The sequence below is a fragment of the Prosopis cineraria genome, unplaced genomic scaffold (assembly GCF_029017545.1).
Source record: "Prosopis cineraria cultivar Desert tree isolate PC_DT_omini unplaced genomic scaffold, ASM2901754v1 PC2, whole genome shotgun sequence".
Taxonomy (NCBI): Eukaryota; Viridiplantae; Streptophyta; class Magnoliopsida; order Fabales; family Fabaceae; genus Prosopis; species Prosopis cineraria.
In genome coordinates, this window is record NW_026555333.1 from 44,861,459 (window position 1) to 44,875,290 (window position 13,832).

A 13,832-nucleotide genomic window follows, 5' to 3' on the forward strand; every position below is an offset into this window, starting at 1 on the left:
CTTTATTTGTTACTAATTTTAAAAAATGATGCATTAAAATTTTAATTATCACTATTAAAGAACTTATAGAGTATTTGATGAAAGTGAAATTAGAAAGATGTAATTTTTAAACAATTAAAATGTCAACTAATATTTTTTTTTAGAATCATAAGTTAGTTAGTAATGTCCTATGTTTTACTATTTGTGATGAAAATAAATCTCTCAGTTAGATCATTATATTTAAGACTGAGTTAATGTCGTTATGACCAAGTTAGTAAGCTGGACTTTGTCGCTTCCCACCCCCTCCAACTACTCACCAGGTCCTTTAATTTTTTTCTTCCACCCAATGAAGGGTTGAAAAATGGAATCTTTGAAAAATGTAGTCCTTTAATCTAAACTGATCTAATGAAGTAGAAGAGTCAAGACATCATCATGTAATGACTAATCTAAATTCTAGAACGAAAACAACACAAATCTGAAAAAACAAAAACAAAACAAAAAGAAAAAGAAAATTCTAGTGGCACCGTTCTCTATTAAAAGCATCGAGACACGGCCACTTTGTATACGGAGAAAAGAAAGCAAGACTACATTGTCAATATTTTAGCTTGAAAAGTGACAAGTCAATGCAAGTTGGCATGGACTTAGTCAGTCTCCCGATGCAAGACGCAAGAGTCAAGACATCATCTCTACACTGTTGTTTTGTTTTGTTTTTTTAGTGAGGTAGAGGAGCTTTTCCTCAAGTACTATTACATTTTGAAATAAATGGATGAAAATTGCCAGAGCGGCCACACTGATGTTTTACTGGGTGCTGTTACTCTACTGGATGCAGAGGACTTTGTTTCCCTCTAATGGATACATGCATGCTGATCTATATAGGAACTTGACCTAACCGTAATAAAAGAAGTCTTTGCATTTTGTCTTTGTGTTAGTTCATGTGTTATATTGCCAATTGAGAAATTTATGTATTTCTAACTCGGACTAACTAAATTATTAAAAAAAAAACATGTTATTGACCCTAAAAAAGGGAAAAATTTTGACTCGGCCCGCTGCTAGCAAGTTCTGTGGAAAGAGGCAGGGCTCCAGCAAAGACATTTATGTCCATTCTAGCTAGCTATCTCTTTCGCTTCATTTAAGAACTTTAGTCCTTCCTTGAAATTTCTAAAATTTCTGGTCCCTCATTATTATTAATGTGCTTATATAATTGTCATTTTTCCATGTAAAAAAAATTACAGATAAGTGACAAGTCTGTATCCAAATAATTTTGGAGTCAGTCAGTCTCCCCATCCACTAATTGGTACCTATTTTTCTACTGCAATTAGGTGTTGAAAATGTACGCACTCTTTGAAAGAAAGCATTCACTGTAGGGTTGGAAGACTCAAGAGCCAAGAAATCATCTAAATCTAGATATTTTCACTTGTCTTGCTACAAGGCTGGCAAGAAAGCACTGTACATATCGTAGCTAGGGTAAAGATATATAGGGTATGATTGTGACTAAAATTTTACATAATCAGTGTGCCATTTCAATTTGTTCCTCTGTTTCAACTATGAAGAAGAAGACTTTAATTTTTTTCCCCTACCTCTTTCTTAGAAGTTTTAATCTCTTTATGTACTAAATTATTTATACTGAATCGATCTATGTTTGGGCATTATTGCCAGTCTGATGTATCCACAATGAAGTATTGAAAATTGGTCTCTCTTATTAGAGAGCGCGTAATATAAACTGTGAAAGTGGAAAAGTCAAGAGTCATGACATCATAGCTCTATTCTTTCTTTTCGGCCAACGAGTTAACCTAAATACAAAGAAAAGAACACAGACGCTGGCTTTAGTTAGACGATAACATATCTTTACTAGATAGAAAACAAGTAAAATGATCACCGTGGCTAGGGTTTCTTTGCGGTCGATTCCCTTTCTCTTCATTCTTCTAAACCTAACCCTCATATCTCATCATGGCACTGATGCTCAGCAAGACTTCTTAATACTTCTGCGGTGACGGCCCCGCTAATAGCGATAGTTCCTTCAGAGACAGCCTCAAAAACCTGCTACTAGACATATCTTTCACCTCACAGATCGACTATGGCTTCTATAACTTCTCCTCCGGCAAAAAATCCGACAAAGTTAACGTGATTGGACTATGCCGAGGAGATGTCACTGTACAAGATTGCCGCAGTTGTATCCAAGATTCAAGGGTGATTATTCTCCAAGTATGTGCACCGAACGCGAGGGAAGCAATCGGATGGTACGATGTCTGCTTTCTGCGATACTCAAATCGATCGATATTTGGTGTAATGGAAACATCGCCTGGTTACAATTCGTCGGACGGTCCCATCGTGGATGCTTCGGAGAAAGACGATTTCAGGAATGTGTTGATGCAGATGATGAATTATCTAAGGGAAAGGGCTGCCTCCGGCGATTGGCTTCGGAAGTTTGCGGCGGCGAATGCGAGGGGTCCGAGCAATGAAACGATATACGGTGTGGTGCAGTGCACGCCAGACTTGACGAACAAGGATTGTGATATTTGCTTGAGTGGTGCTATCTCTGATATTTCTAAATGTTGTGACGGAAAGAAAGGTGGTAGGGTGGTCAGACCCAGTTGCAACATTAGATTTGAACCCGAAAGCTTCTTTGACGCTTCTGCATACAATAATACACAACCATTTGTGCCCTCGCCGTTGCCCCATCCCAGGTCCAAACAAGGTAAAGTTTTATATTTTTCCACAAAAACAAAAAAAAAGGTAAACCATGTATAATGTTTCAGTTTCATTTTTTATTTTATAAAGCATCTCCCCGTGTCCCAAATTATAAGATAATTTCAAAAAAATTTTGTTATCTCAAAATATAAAAAATTTAAAAAAATAAAATTTTCTTAATAATACTTTTTTAATATTATCCTTGAAGTGAAAAGAGAATTAAAATGATATTATAATGTAATGATTAAGTGTGTAGTGTCATTTTTAAAAGTTTATAATTTTATTTTGAAAAAGCAAGTTTGTAAAGTATCATTATTAAGTTTTATTAATCTTGTATCAAATTGTCTCGTAATTTGGGACAAAGGGAGTAATGTCATTTAAGTTCTCTAATCTTAACATTGTTATCTATTAAAAAAATTAAACTTAATATATTAATTTTTAAAAGTTCCATGCAATAATTTCTTATTGATGAAGCTAATGTTAGGGTTGAAGGATTGAAATGACACTTTATAAAATTAAGGGACCAAAATAAAATCTAGTATAAGTTAAAAAACTAAATGTACACTTTAATTAGTCTATTTCAATTAGAGAAGATTTCTTAACAAAATAAGATTAATTATTGATGCTTTATTTTTCATTTTCTTTTATAAAATGTTAGTATTTTAGTTTTATAAATATATATAAAAATATATACTCCTCTTGTCCTATTTATAGGGAAGAGAAAGAATGTTTGTTTTGGTCCTATTTATAATGCATCTCAATAATTATTATATTTATCTTTATAATTTTGCCCCTATTAAATGTAGAAAAGTTTATTAAATGCTGGAGTATTTTATTTTAAAATAGTTATATTTAATAAAGACAAAGTTAGAAACTTGTTAAATTTTTACACATAGTTAATAAGATTTTAAAGTTTTTCTTGGTTGTAATAAAAATATTAAAAGTAACTTATAAATAAGACTAAATGGAGCATCTGTTATAGTTCAAATTTTATGGTTACCAATACCATAGCATGTTATATAAACTGATTTGATACATTTGGCAAATTAATTTTTTCAGGTCTGCCTGAATTTAACTAGTCTGGATTTAATAGGTTAGAAATTAAATTCGAAATAATATATAGATTTAAATAAAAAATGGAGTTGGTGAAAAGAAAAAAGTTTATTTCATTCATTTTTACCCTCCATTATTTCAGAGTGACTTAGATTTCAAAATATCCTAACCCTTGTAAGGAATATCAAAGTTTTTCCGCCAAGTATTTTTCCTTTTGGAAAATGAATTATCACGAGTGGATCAACTTGTCATAAATATATATAAGTACAAATTTTGTTTTGTGCAGGAAAGGGGAACACATCATCAAGGACTGTTGTTGTTGCCTTAGTTGTTGCCGTACACGCAGGACTTCTTTTACTCATCTTGATCGTTCTAATATATTTAAAATCCATCAGGAGGCCTAATAGGAAAATTGAAAGTAAGCCAACGTATTATGTTTTGGTGATTTTTCTTAGCCTGAACTTTAAATTGCTCAGATACCATGTTTGCTTTTGATGCAGAATATGTCATAATCATGTGACTTGAAATATACGAAAATTTTTCTATGTATAAAGGTTGCTAAAGTTTTGACTAAGTGATATGATGTTATATATAGTAGGAATTTCGTTTTACAATTGCATGGATGTGCTAATTCATTTAAAACTCAAATTCCCAACGTTTAATTAATCATATTTTAGTCAAAACATTAAAGTTATATGAAAATATACTTTGAAAATAAAAAATGTATGTATAATTTCTTCAAAAATAGTAAAAATCTATGATTAATTAATTTTTTATGTATTGAATCTAAAGACTGAATGATAATTATTATCGAGTTTCAAGGTGGAAAAATTATTTTCAATTTTTCAATTAATTAGAAGAATTTTGTTGAGTAATTTATAACTCCAATGTACTGTGCTTCCTTGCATGTGTAGCTGAAGCTAAGGATGCTGCTGACTCATTGCAAATGGACTTTGAAACCATCAGAGTGGCAACAAATAATTTCTGTGATGCAAATAAACTTGGAAAAGGGGGATTTGGAGCTGTTTACTTTGTAAGATACTAAATAGTATATTATACATTATTAAAATTTTTATACGAAAAAATAAAAATAAAATTAGATTATTCTCATGCATTGAATGAAATTCAAAGAGCATAAGTCGAATCTCTCAAACTTGCAAATTGTCTAGTTTGTTTGTGTTTGTTGGGGAGGCATTTAGTTTAGGATTCTTATATCAAACCTTATACTTATTTTTTCTTTTAATATAATATAATTTCAGGGTAGGCTGTATAATGGACAAGAGATTGCAGTGAAAAGGTTGTGTAGGGAATCTGGGCAAGGTGACACGGAGTTTAAGAATGAAGTGTTATTAATGGCCAAGCTTCAACATCGCAATTTAGTCAAGCTACTTGGTTTTTGTATCAAAAAAGAAGAAAGGCTTCTTGTTTATGAGTTTCTTCCTAACAAAAGCCTTGATTACTTCATCTTCGGTATGTTAATGTTAATGTTCGATGTCTTCATTAATTTTCTTGACAAACAGCAGATATATCTAAATAGAATAAATTTCTAAAATTTGTATGACTAGAGTCCTTCTCTAAATAAATTTAGCTGAAAAGATTATTAACTGATCAAATAATGGCATTGTGTTCCATGGCTTTATGAAGATCCAATCAAGAGAGTGCGCCTAAATTGGCAAAAGAGATTCAAAATCATAGAAGGCATTTCTCGAGGTCTCTTTATCTACATCAAGATTCTCGAGTGCGAATTATTCATCGTGATCTTAAACCAAATAATATACTTTTAGATGAAGACATGAATGCAAAGATATCAGATTTTGGTATGGCAAGGTTGTTTGCAGTAGATCAAACTCAAAGCAACACAAGTAAAATTGTTGGGACTTAGTAAGTCTATATATTCTGGATTATATATGCTGTTGCTCGAGCTATTCTTAAATTAAGATTTTGAATGCTATTCACCCTAACTTTGACATGATGCAGTGGATACATGGCACCGGAATATGTAAGACATGGAATCTTTTCAACAAAGTCAGATGTTTTTAGTTTTGAATATTAGTTTTAGAAATTGTAAGTGGCCAAAAGAATGGTGAATACCGCCGTGGGGAGAGCATACAGTTCATAGGAACTGCTGTGAGTGTGCCCTCTATTAGTACTTTATTCATTTTTGATTAAGTCTTGATTAATTAATTATTCGCATTAATTCAATCATTTTGTTTATTTTTTGGTTCTAAAGCTAAACAAATTATATATTGTAGGCTTGGAAAAGTTGGAGAAGAGGAATAGTGTCAAATTTTGTAGATCCAACTTGATTGAAGGAGGTGGTTCTTCGTCAAGAAATGAAATGATGAGATGCATCCAAATAGGTTTACTGTGTATTCAAGAAAACGCATCTCAAAGGCCATCAATGGTTTCCATTGTAACACTTCTGAGTAGCTCTTCCTGTACCCTGCCAGTTCCTTCAGAGCCGTCCTTCTGCAATTGGACAAGCATGCCAAGTATACCTTCATCATCATCTGGAGATAAACCTGCTGAAGGATCCAGAAATGAACTCACATTTACAGAGCAATATCCTCGCTAGTAAGATAATAATTAATAAATGCTAACCTTGTGTCGTGTCTCTGTGTGCGTGTGTGTGGATCCCATTACAAAGTGTGTCAGTGAAATATAAGTTGATTCATATTCTCTTAGGATAAAGTACGGCAGTAACTAGTTACAACTAGTTGCAATAACCTGTCTCTATTGAGATATTTGATTGGCTTTGCGGCATTCCCATGGAAGTCCATGAGAGTAACGCCTGAAGTCATGACAATAGTCATACACCACCCACTTTTCCTGCACTTGTTCCATCTTCATCTTGCTCTCTGGATCCATGTCTTTGGTCTGGCGGGCAACACCAAATCCCCGGCACGATGGCTCCGGGCTCACGGTGCAGGCGCGGGCCGTGAAGTTTCGGAAAGAAGCAATGAAGGGAGCATTGGACATGTCGATCTTCACCTGCCCCCACCTGGTAGCCCAAGAGTCTCCATTCCAAAGCGTTGTGAAAACCCTCATGGGTTGCCTCGTTGGGAAACGCACACCGATCTCATGCCTGTTTCGCATCACTCTTATGGGAATGTTATCCACTAATATTCTGCATTCATTCAAATTCAAATTTATTCCAACAATATATCATACACTTGAAAACAATAATCGCACAATCATCATGCATGTTATCAATATAAAGCTAACAACAGATTTGAATTGTTTGCTGCCTCTTGTAATGTATAAGAGCTCAGCCCTTCATTTCATTTAATGGTTAGAGAAATTTCATCCGATTCCCTTAAATGAAGGATTGAAATTGTGGGAATTATAGAGGGGATAACATATGTCCCAAATCCAAAACTAGCAAAGGCTTATAAGTTTAAAAACTTTTCACTCAGTAGGCTAGTTACTAAGATGACTCTCCCTTCAAACTTCATACTTGTTATATTTGTACTTTTATTGAGAGTGTTACGGAGATTACTATCTAAGGAAAGTTCTTACTAGTAGGAGGTTGAATGAAGTATCATTAGGTAAAGCCACCAAGGACATCAGCTCTCGAACGGAGTGGCATTATTATAAGTCTCACATTAAAAAATTTTACAAGTGGGGTTTATAGGTTCATCTTTTGAATAGGCTATCTTATTCAACTTGTGCTTGTAACAGAGACATAATATTCATAACCTATGAATATTGTTTTTGATATAAAAATAATTACAAAGCCCTGACACATATATATCAACAAGTCATGAATAGTAGTAAAATTTATTTGTTAAATTCTATGCAAAGCATGATTGGTAGTAATGTGACTTACATTATACGTTGAGAGTTCCAATCAATAGAATAGGTGTGGAAGTCCTCAGTGGGATCAAACCAAAGATAGAATTGCATTTCTCGACCTCCTTCGCCGTAGGCAAAAATGTTGGTGGACATCAGATAAGGATCTCCCGACAGGTTTCCTAAGAACTCTATGTCTATCTCGTCGTGGTGGGGTCCCTCCGAGCTTAACTTCGTTCATTACATGCAACATTATAATCACCAAAATTAACCTCCAAAACCATTGCTAATCCATGAAGCAAGCGCGCGAGGGCACATCTTTAATTTAAGGTTCAAAGCATCATGTCAGTAAAAATTAAAAGAACTGTGTATGTTCTGAATATATTGGATCAGATCTAGATTCTATGACTATCCCAATTCCTCTCGCCCTGTGAGCGTTCACACTGCAATTGTAGGATTTGACAAACCTTGAAAATAAATGCCTGACCAGGAATATATGAAATGGTGAGTTAAAGGGAAGGTATATGAAAATGTATTTCAACTATTTCTCTATGCATATGAGCAATTAGATTAAGGTATGCGTACGACACAACAAAAGGCTGAGCTATGATTTAATGTTCTATATATGTGTATTTTGTGCATACCCATTCAATTAAAGTGACAATCTTTATAGTACCAGGTGGGACAATCAATGGATAAGAGGATTTGGGACACTCACCAAATCCGAGATCACCTCATCACTCAATATGTGAAACATAGCCATTTTGAAAAGTAGGTGAGATAACATAACTTTGCAAACAGATAACAGATCAATATAAAAGGTAGAAGTGTTTTGAAAAGGAACTGGATTTAAGAAAAGACCCCAATAGTAACACTAGAGTTTCATAAATATGAATTAGTAATGAATGGGAAAGAAGGGAGGGCCATGAATACGTACATAAAAAGCAGTGACTGTGCCTGCAGAGTTTCCTGGAATGAGTTTGATTTGCATGTCAAATCTTCCAAACAAATACTCACTCTTGGAAATAACGCCGGACCCAGAATATTGATCCAACGTTAGGAATAAGCTTTTTCCATCATCTTCGATTCTGGCTCTGTTTTCTCCAAAGAGAGTGGCAAAATATTCTCCGAAATTCCCATCCACAGCAATACTCGTGCCAAACGTTAGAAACACACACAGAAAAACAACAATGGAACTACAAGACATGGATGATGAACACAATTCTTTTCCTTTCTTTATGTTGATACAGTCACGGTATTTTAGATGAAATGAAAAGAAGAAACGAAGGATTCAAATTGCTTCTTCGCAGCAACATAACAACAACGTGGAGGTAACATTAATATGAATGCTATAGATCCATGTTGTGGAAGGTTTGTTATCAGAACCTGTTGTGACAACCACATGCCTTACAGTAGTTGCAACATTATATGGGGATCAATATCTTATGATCGTAATATTTGATGGTGCAAACTGTATATGAACGAAACCTTGGACTTCTTTTTTTTTTTTCCTGGGAAAAATTTAGTTGGAGACAGATAGAAAGACGAAAAGGAGAATCAGTTTTGATAAATGATTTCTAAGAATGATGGTTTAGGAAGTTAGGTTGATCCATACAGATGTGTCGTGGAATTTGAGGTTGAACAATAGTCAAATAGCTGAATTTAGGATTGTTTTTTTAATAATAGGAATGCTAAATATGAAGGTATGAGAGTTTGAACACGCAAGACTAGAATAGAAACTCCTCCATATTCTAAGGATATGTTTTCTAATTTTAATTTTTTTAAACAAATTTAGGTGAATTGGATAAAAGCAAACTCATAACTCAAGAATGTTTGAAAAATGAAAAGATACTATAAAAATGTCCAAGTGTGTGGGTGAACTTAGAATAAAAACAGTACACTTATATTATTCGCCAGAAAACAGGCACTAAAATTAAAATTAATATATTTGACCAAATTATTTTTAACTTTTAAGGTATTAATATTATGAATTATATTATAAATCTTTAAGCATGGTTTATCCTTGGCATTTGTTCTTGTCTTCAAGATTGCTTTTATTTTAATACCGTTATTTATCTGTCATGCAAGTTCATTAATTATGCAAAATAGCTGTATCAGTAACTTGCTCTCCTTGACACTATAAACAATACATTAATTCCTCTTCTATTAAAAAAAAAATGGAAACAGCTTGCACTGATGATAAAGTCCTGATGTTTTTCGGTGAATCACATGTTATAATGCTAAATGAATAATATAACTCAACTGTTCCCGATACAATACACGAAAATTAATTAAAAAAAATGGAAACAGCTTGCACTGACGATGAAGTCCTGATGATTTTCGGTGAATCACATGTTATAATGCTAAATGAATAATATAACTCAACTGTTCCCTATACAATACACGAAAATTAAAAAAAAAAACTCTGTCTAGTCTCAAGTGTTACTTCAAATATTGCAAAGGTATTAGGGATAGAAGTTTTATAACATCAGGTTCTAAATTCACAATGGTAAACAAAAACACGCCAACCTACATGTTAATATACATATATAGAATTTCTCACAACCTTTCTAAGCAACAAAAAAAAAAAGAACCAGAATTAATATTTTACGTGGGCCAACTATACTCCATATATAATGTGTTACGTTACATATTAATGGAAGATAATTGACTTGTTTTTTCAACAATATAATATATGTCTGCTTGTCTTAGTATTTAAAGAGGTTCATTTTCCCAGAATAATCTATTTAATAATTTCTTAATATAAAAATCTTCAGTCAAACTTGAGCGATGGTCTTATATGTAAATTAAATTATCTTTTTAGGCTAAAATTAAGAAAAACTAAATCATGATCCAATAGACATTTATAAACTTATACATTAATTTATCATTGTCTACTAAAAAAATGTTGACTAAACTGTGATGTCTATTTTTATTTGGTCTATATCTAAAGAATAATTTGAAGTAAATAATTGCCATGTATGCACACACCCATCTTATCCTAACCACATGTCATAAATAGAAATTTTAATTTAGATGAGTTGTTTAAGTGACATTGCCATCTCTCTCACTTGGACATGCAAGATCTTGGACTTGATCCCACCATTGACATCTTAGTGTACGCGTGTATTGAATTTGATTGTATAAAAAATAGACAATTTAGATTGGCATATAAATTAATGATTATATGAACTTTGATTTGAAAAATCTAAATCTATGTCACACCCCAAAAATAGAACATGTTTGGCACATAATATAGAGATAATACCCATATCCTAAAAGTCTTTACTCAAGAAAACTCTAATTTATAAACCATGAAGACCTTTGATAATAAATTAAGCCATCCTCAATACAAACCATACGAACAAAAGATTTAATATTTTACAAAACAGTAGTAGCAGCAAAGAATTTTCTTCAGATTAGTAAATATCAAAGTATAAATCATAAGGATGAGGACCCTAACTATAGCTTATGTAGAGTACCTGATATAAAAAATTTACTTTAAAGAAGTTTGATTTCAGCTTTTCATCTCATCTGAATATTACTGCCCATCAAGGATTAGCGGAAGGCACAACATCAGCTAACATATCTGAGACCAAAATAATAATTTTCAGTAAATAATGTCCCAACAATAAATAATAGAACATGAATAAAAAGAAAAGTTTGAAATAATTTCATAAATTGAGAGACAAACAATTTTTATAAAAAAATTAATAAACCTTATAATAAAATGGCTCAATAAAATTTCAAATAAACTCTTAAATTATTGAACTATCATAGTAAATGAAAATATCACTTAATTTCAAAAAAGCACATAAATGAAATAAATATTTATAAACAAATTACTAAATAAAAATCAATGGTATATAAAATCATCAAATAATTGTATTCATAATTATAGGGACTTATCAAAATAATTAGCAAACGTGGACACACAATCATGAGAGTAAATAACCAAACGTGGCTTATGACATGAAAATAAATGTGGATACACAATCCATAAGGATAAGCAACCAAATGCAGCCGAAACCATGAAACAAATGTGGACACACAGTCCAAGAGGGTAATGCTAACTAAACGCGACCGAAGCCATGAAACAAACGTGAGTACGATGCTCACGAATAACCATCCATCCATTCCATGTGCATTGGCCATTGCACGGGGCTAGCACCTCCTATAAGCATCCTGCTAACTAGATGAACTGTGGCGCGCCAAGGGCTAACGGAACTGCCATTAGCAACCAGTGTTCCGTATAAAGTTTCTTTTTTTTTAAACCATTTTCAAACATGCGAGAAAATTATCATTTTTAAGATACAGTTCTCATTCTTAAAATCAAACTCGCATAAATACTTTTAAGTATTAAAACTTGCCAGAATAAAATTTCATATCCAATGCTCATACTCGCATTTATCGAATAATAAAAAAAATTCATAGTTGAACTCACAAGAATCATTCTTTTATCAATCCAATATTTGATAAAATAAAAATCTCATAATCAAAGTCCAAACTTGATTTAATTAATCAAATAACATTTCAAATTTGGTAAATTAATTTCTCAAAATAAAGAATATTAATCAACAAATATTCAATAATCGCATTAATGCTATTAAAATAATTTCTAGAAAAACATAAATTTTAGTAAAGGAAATTTTAATAGAAAGAAAATCAGTTGGGACGCTATCCACTTATCTTTAGTATGCCCAAGAACCAAAATTCATTTCTTTCAACTTCATCCATGTCTCCCTTCCTCTAAACACCTATTCAAGGTGATGAACAATTTAATAGCCTTACTCTAGCCAAATAAATTATCTTTCAATATTGATAACACTATAACCAATCGAACTCTAAATCATTATAATTTAATCAATCCAATCTCAATTCTTTAATCCTTTCAATACTTTACATGTCTACCTTTCTATTTGACACTTTGATTAGATTTTAATCTGCCTTCCAATTCTTATACTAATATTTTAATCAAGTGTGTGTGTGTGTGTGTGTATAATTTTTTTTAATCACAATATAGCCATTACATATAATTTGCCACAATAATCAAGATTTCTCCCTTACAATTACAACTTACTTAAAGCATGATTGCCATTCAAAATAAGCTTTCTAATCCTCAATTCAAACTTACTTCAACACTATTCCTATCCTTGCTCATGCACAGCCACAGAGCAAATGGAAAAGAACAAATTTTTATCTATGTATAGACTGGCTGAGGAAAAGAAGATAGGTGGTATTCACCCATCTATGGAAGCATATGAAAATTTAAAAAGGGCAAACTCGAAATATTGTCTAGCCTCATGAGCATGACAGTGACACCAAAAACAGAGGAGAATGACCGACAATCAATGAAGTTTAAGATTGAAGTTTGAACAACCAACAACAATAAAGAATAAGAGAAGCTGAACTTACCACACACACATACTTGACACCCATGCTGAGAAGAACAAGGAAATTGAAAGCTGAGAACACATGCACAACACGAGCTTGCACGACCAGCAAACAAGAAAGTAGAGGAGAACAAATTCATGTAGCTCAGCACTTCAAGTTGACGGCATAGACAAGAATCTATGGTGAAGATCCAGGATGCACACCGACGGCAAGAATTAGAGAAACAAGCAAGAAATGAAGAGGAAATGTTAAAGCAAAAACCAAACGCTCCCTCTCTCCTCGTGCTCTCACTCCTTAACCAGAATAAAGACAGCATGAACAGGGGAAGATGTGGAAGAATCCGGCGGCCTTCAACAGCAAAAGATCTCCCACTTCACACACAAACACTAGCAACAAACAGACGAGAGAGGACGAAAAAGAATCCAGCGGCACACAAACATTCACAACAAGACGCAAACAAGAACGGCAAAGGTAGAGCAACATACGAGGAGACCGAGATGGGAGCATGACTGAGGACTGGGGATCGCATGGAGGTGATGAGCTCCCACTTCGCCGGTGGCGCTGGAGATGGTGGATGAAGAAGGAGAAGCCGGGAGAAAGTGGAGAGTTTCCAAACTTCTCTTATCTGGTTCCAGAATTGTGATTGGAAGAGAAAAGGAAACATAATGAGAAAGAAAAAAATCGCAAGCTCTCTCTCTTCTGTACACACCACCGACTAAGAAGGTCCAAAGAAAGTCAAATAATATCTCATGAAGAAATTTACAAAACAAGACTCAAAGTTTAATGAGAAAATTTCAAAAAAAAAACCCTATCAATTTTTGTTATTATAATATTTTTATAATAAAAGTAAGGACTCTTTAGTACTTTTTCATAAAAATAAACTAACATTTGGCTAATGTGAAATTTGAACTCTAAACCTCTATATA

General features: G+C 33.0%; 1 protein-coding gene and 1 pseudogene across 3 annotated transcripts; one reads left to right on the forward strand and one right to left on the reverse strand.

Annotated features, from left to right (window-relative positions):
- Window positions 1–1,956: 1,956 nt before the first annotated feature.
- Window positions 1,957–6,438, forward strand: LOC129302803 (cysteine-rich receptor-like protein kinase 44; annotated as a pseudogene).
- Window positions 5,998–13,583, reverse strand: LOC129302055 (xyloglucan endotransglucosylase protein 1-like). Of its 3 annotated transcripts, none has more exons than XR_008591152.1 (5): window positions 12,928–13,583; window positions 8,450–11,101; window positions 7,550–7,743; window positions 6,322–6,847; window positions 5,998–6,245 (listed from the first exon to the last, which is right to left on the reverse strand). XR_008591152.1 is itself a non-coding variant. In XM_054940719.1 (5 exons), exons 2-4 carry the CDS (start codon window positions 8,717–8,719, stop codon window positions 6,454–6,456), a joined length of 858 nt encoding a protein of 285 aa, XP_054796694.1. In that variant the 5' UTR covers window positions 8,720–11,101; window positions 12,928–13,583; the 3' UTR covers window positions 5,998–6,242; window positions 6,448–6,453. The 3 variants fall into 3 exon arrangements, 2 of the variants coding, with proteins under 2 accessions (XP_054796694.1, XP_054796695.1); XM_054940719.1 differs by having other exon boundaries at window positions 5,998–6,242; window positions 6,448–6,847; XM_054940720.1 differs by having other exon boundaries at window positions 6,448–6,847.
- Between the last annotated feature and the right edge of the window lie 249 nt (window positions 13,584–13,832).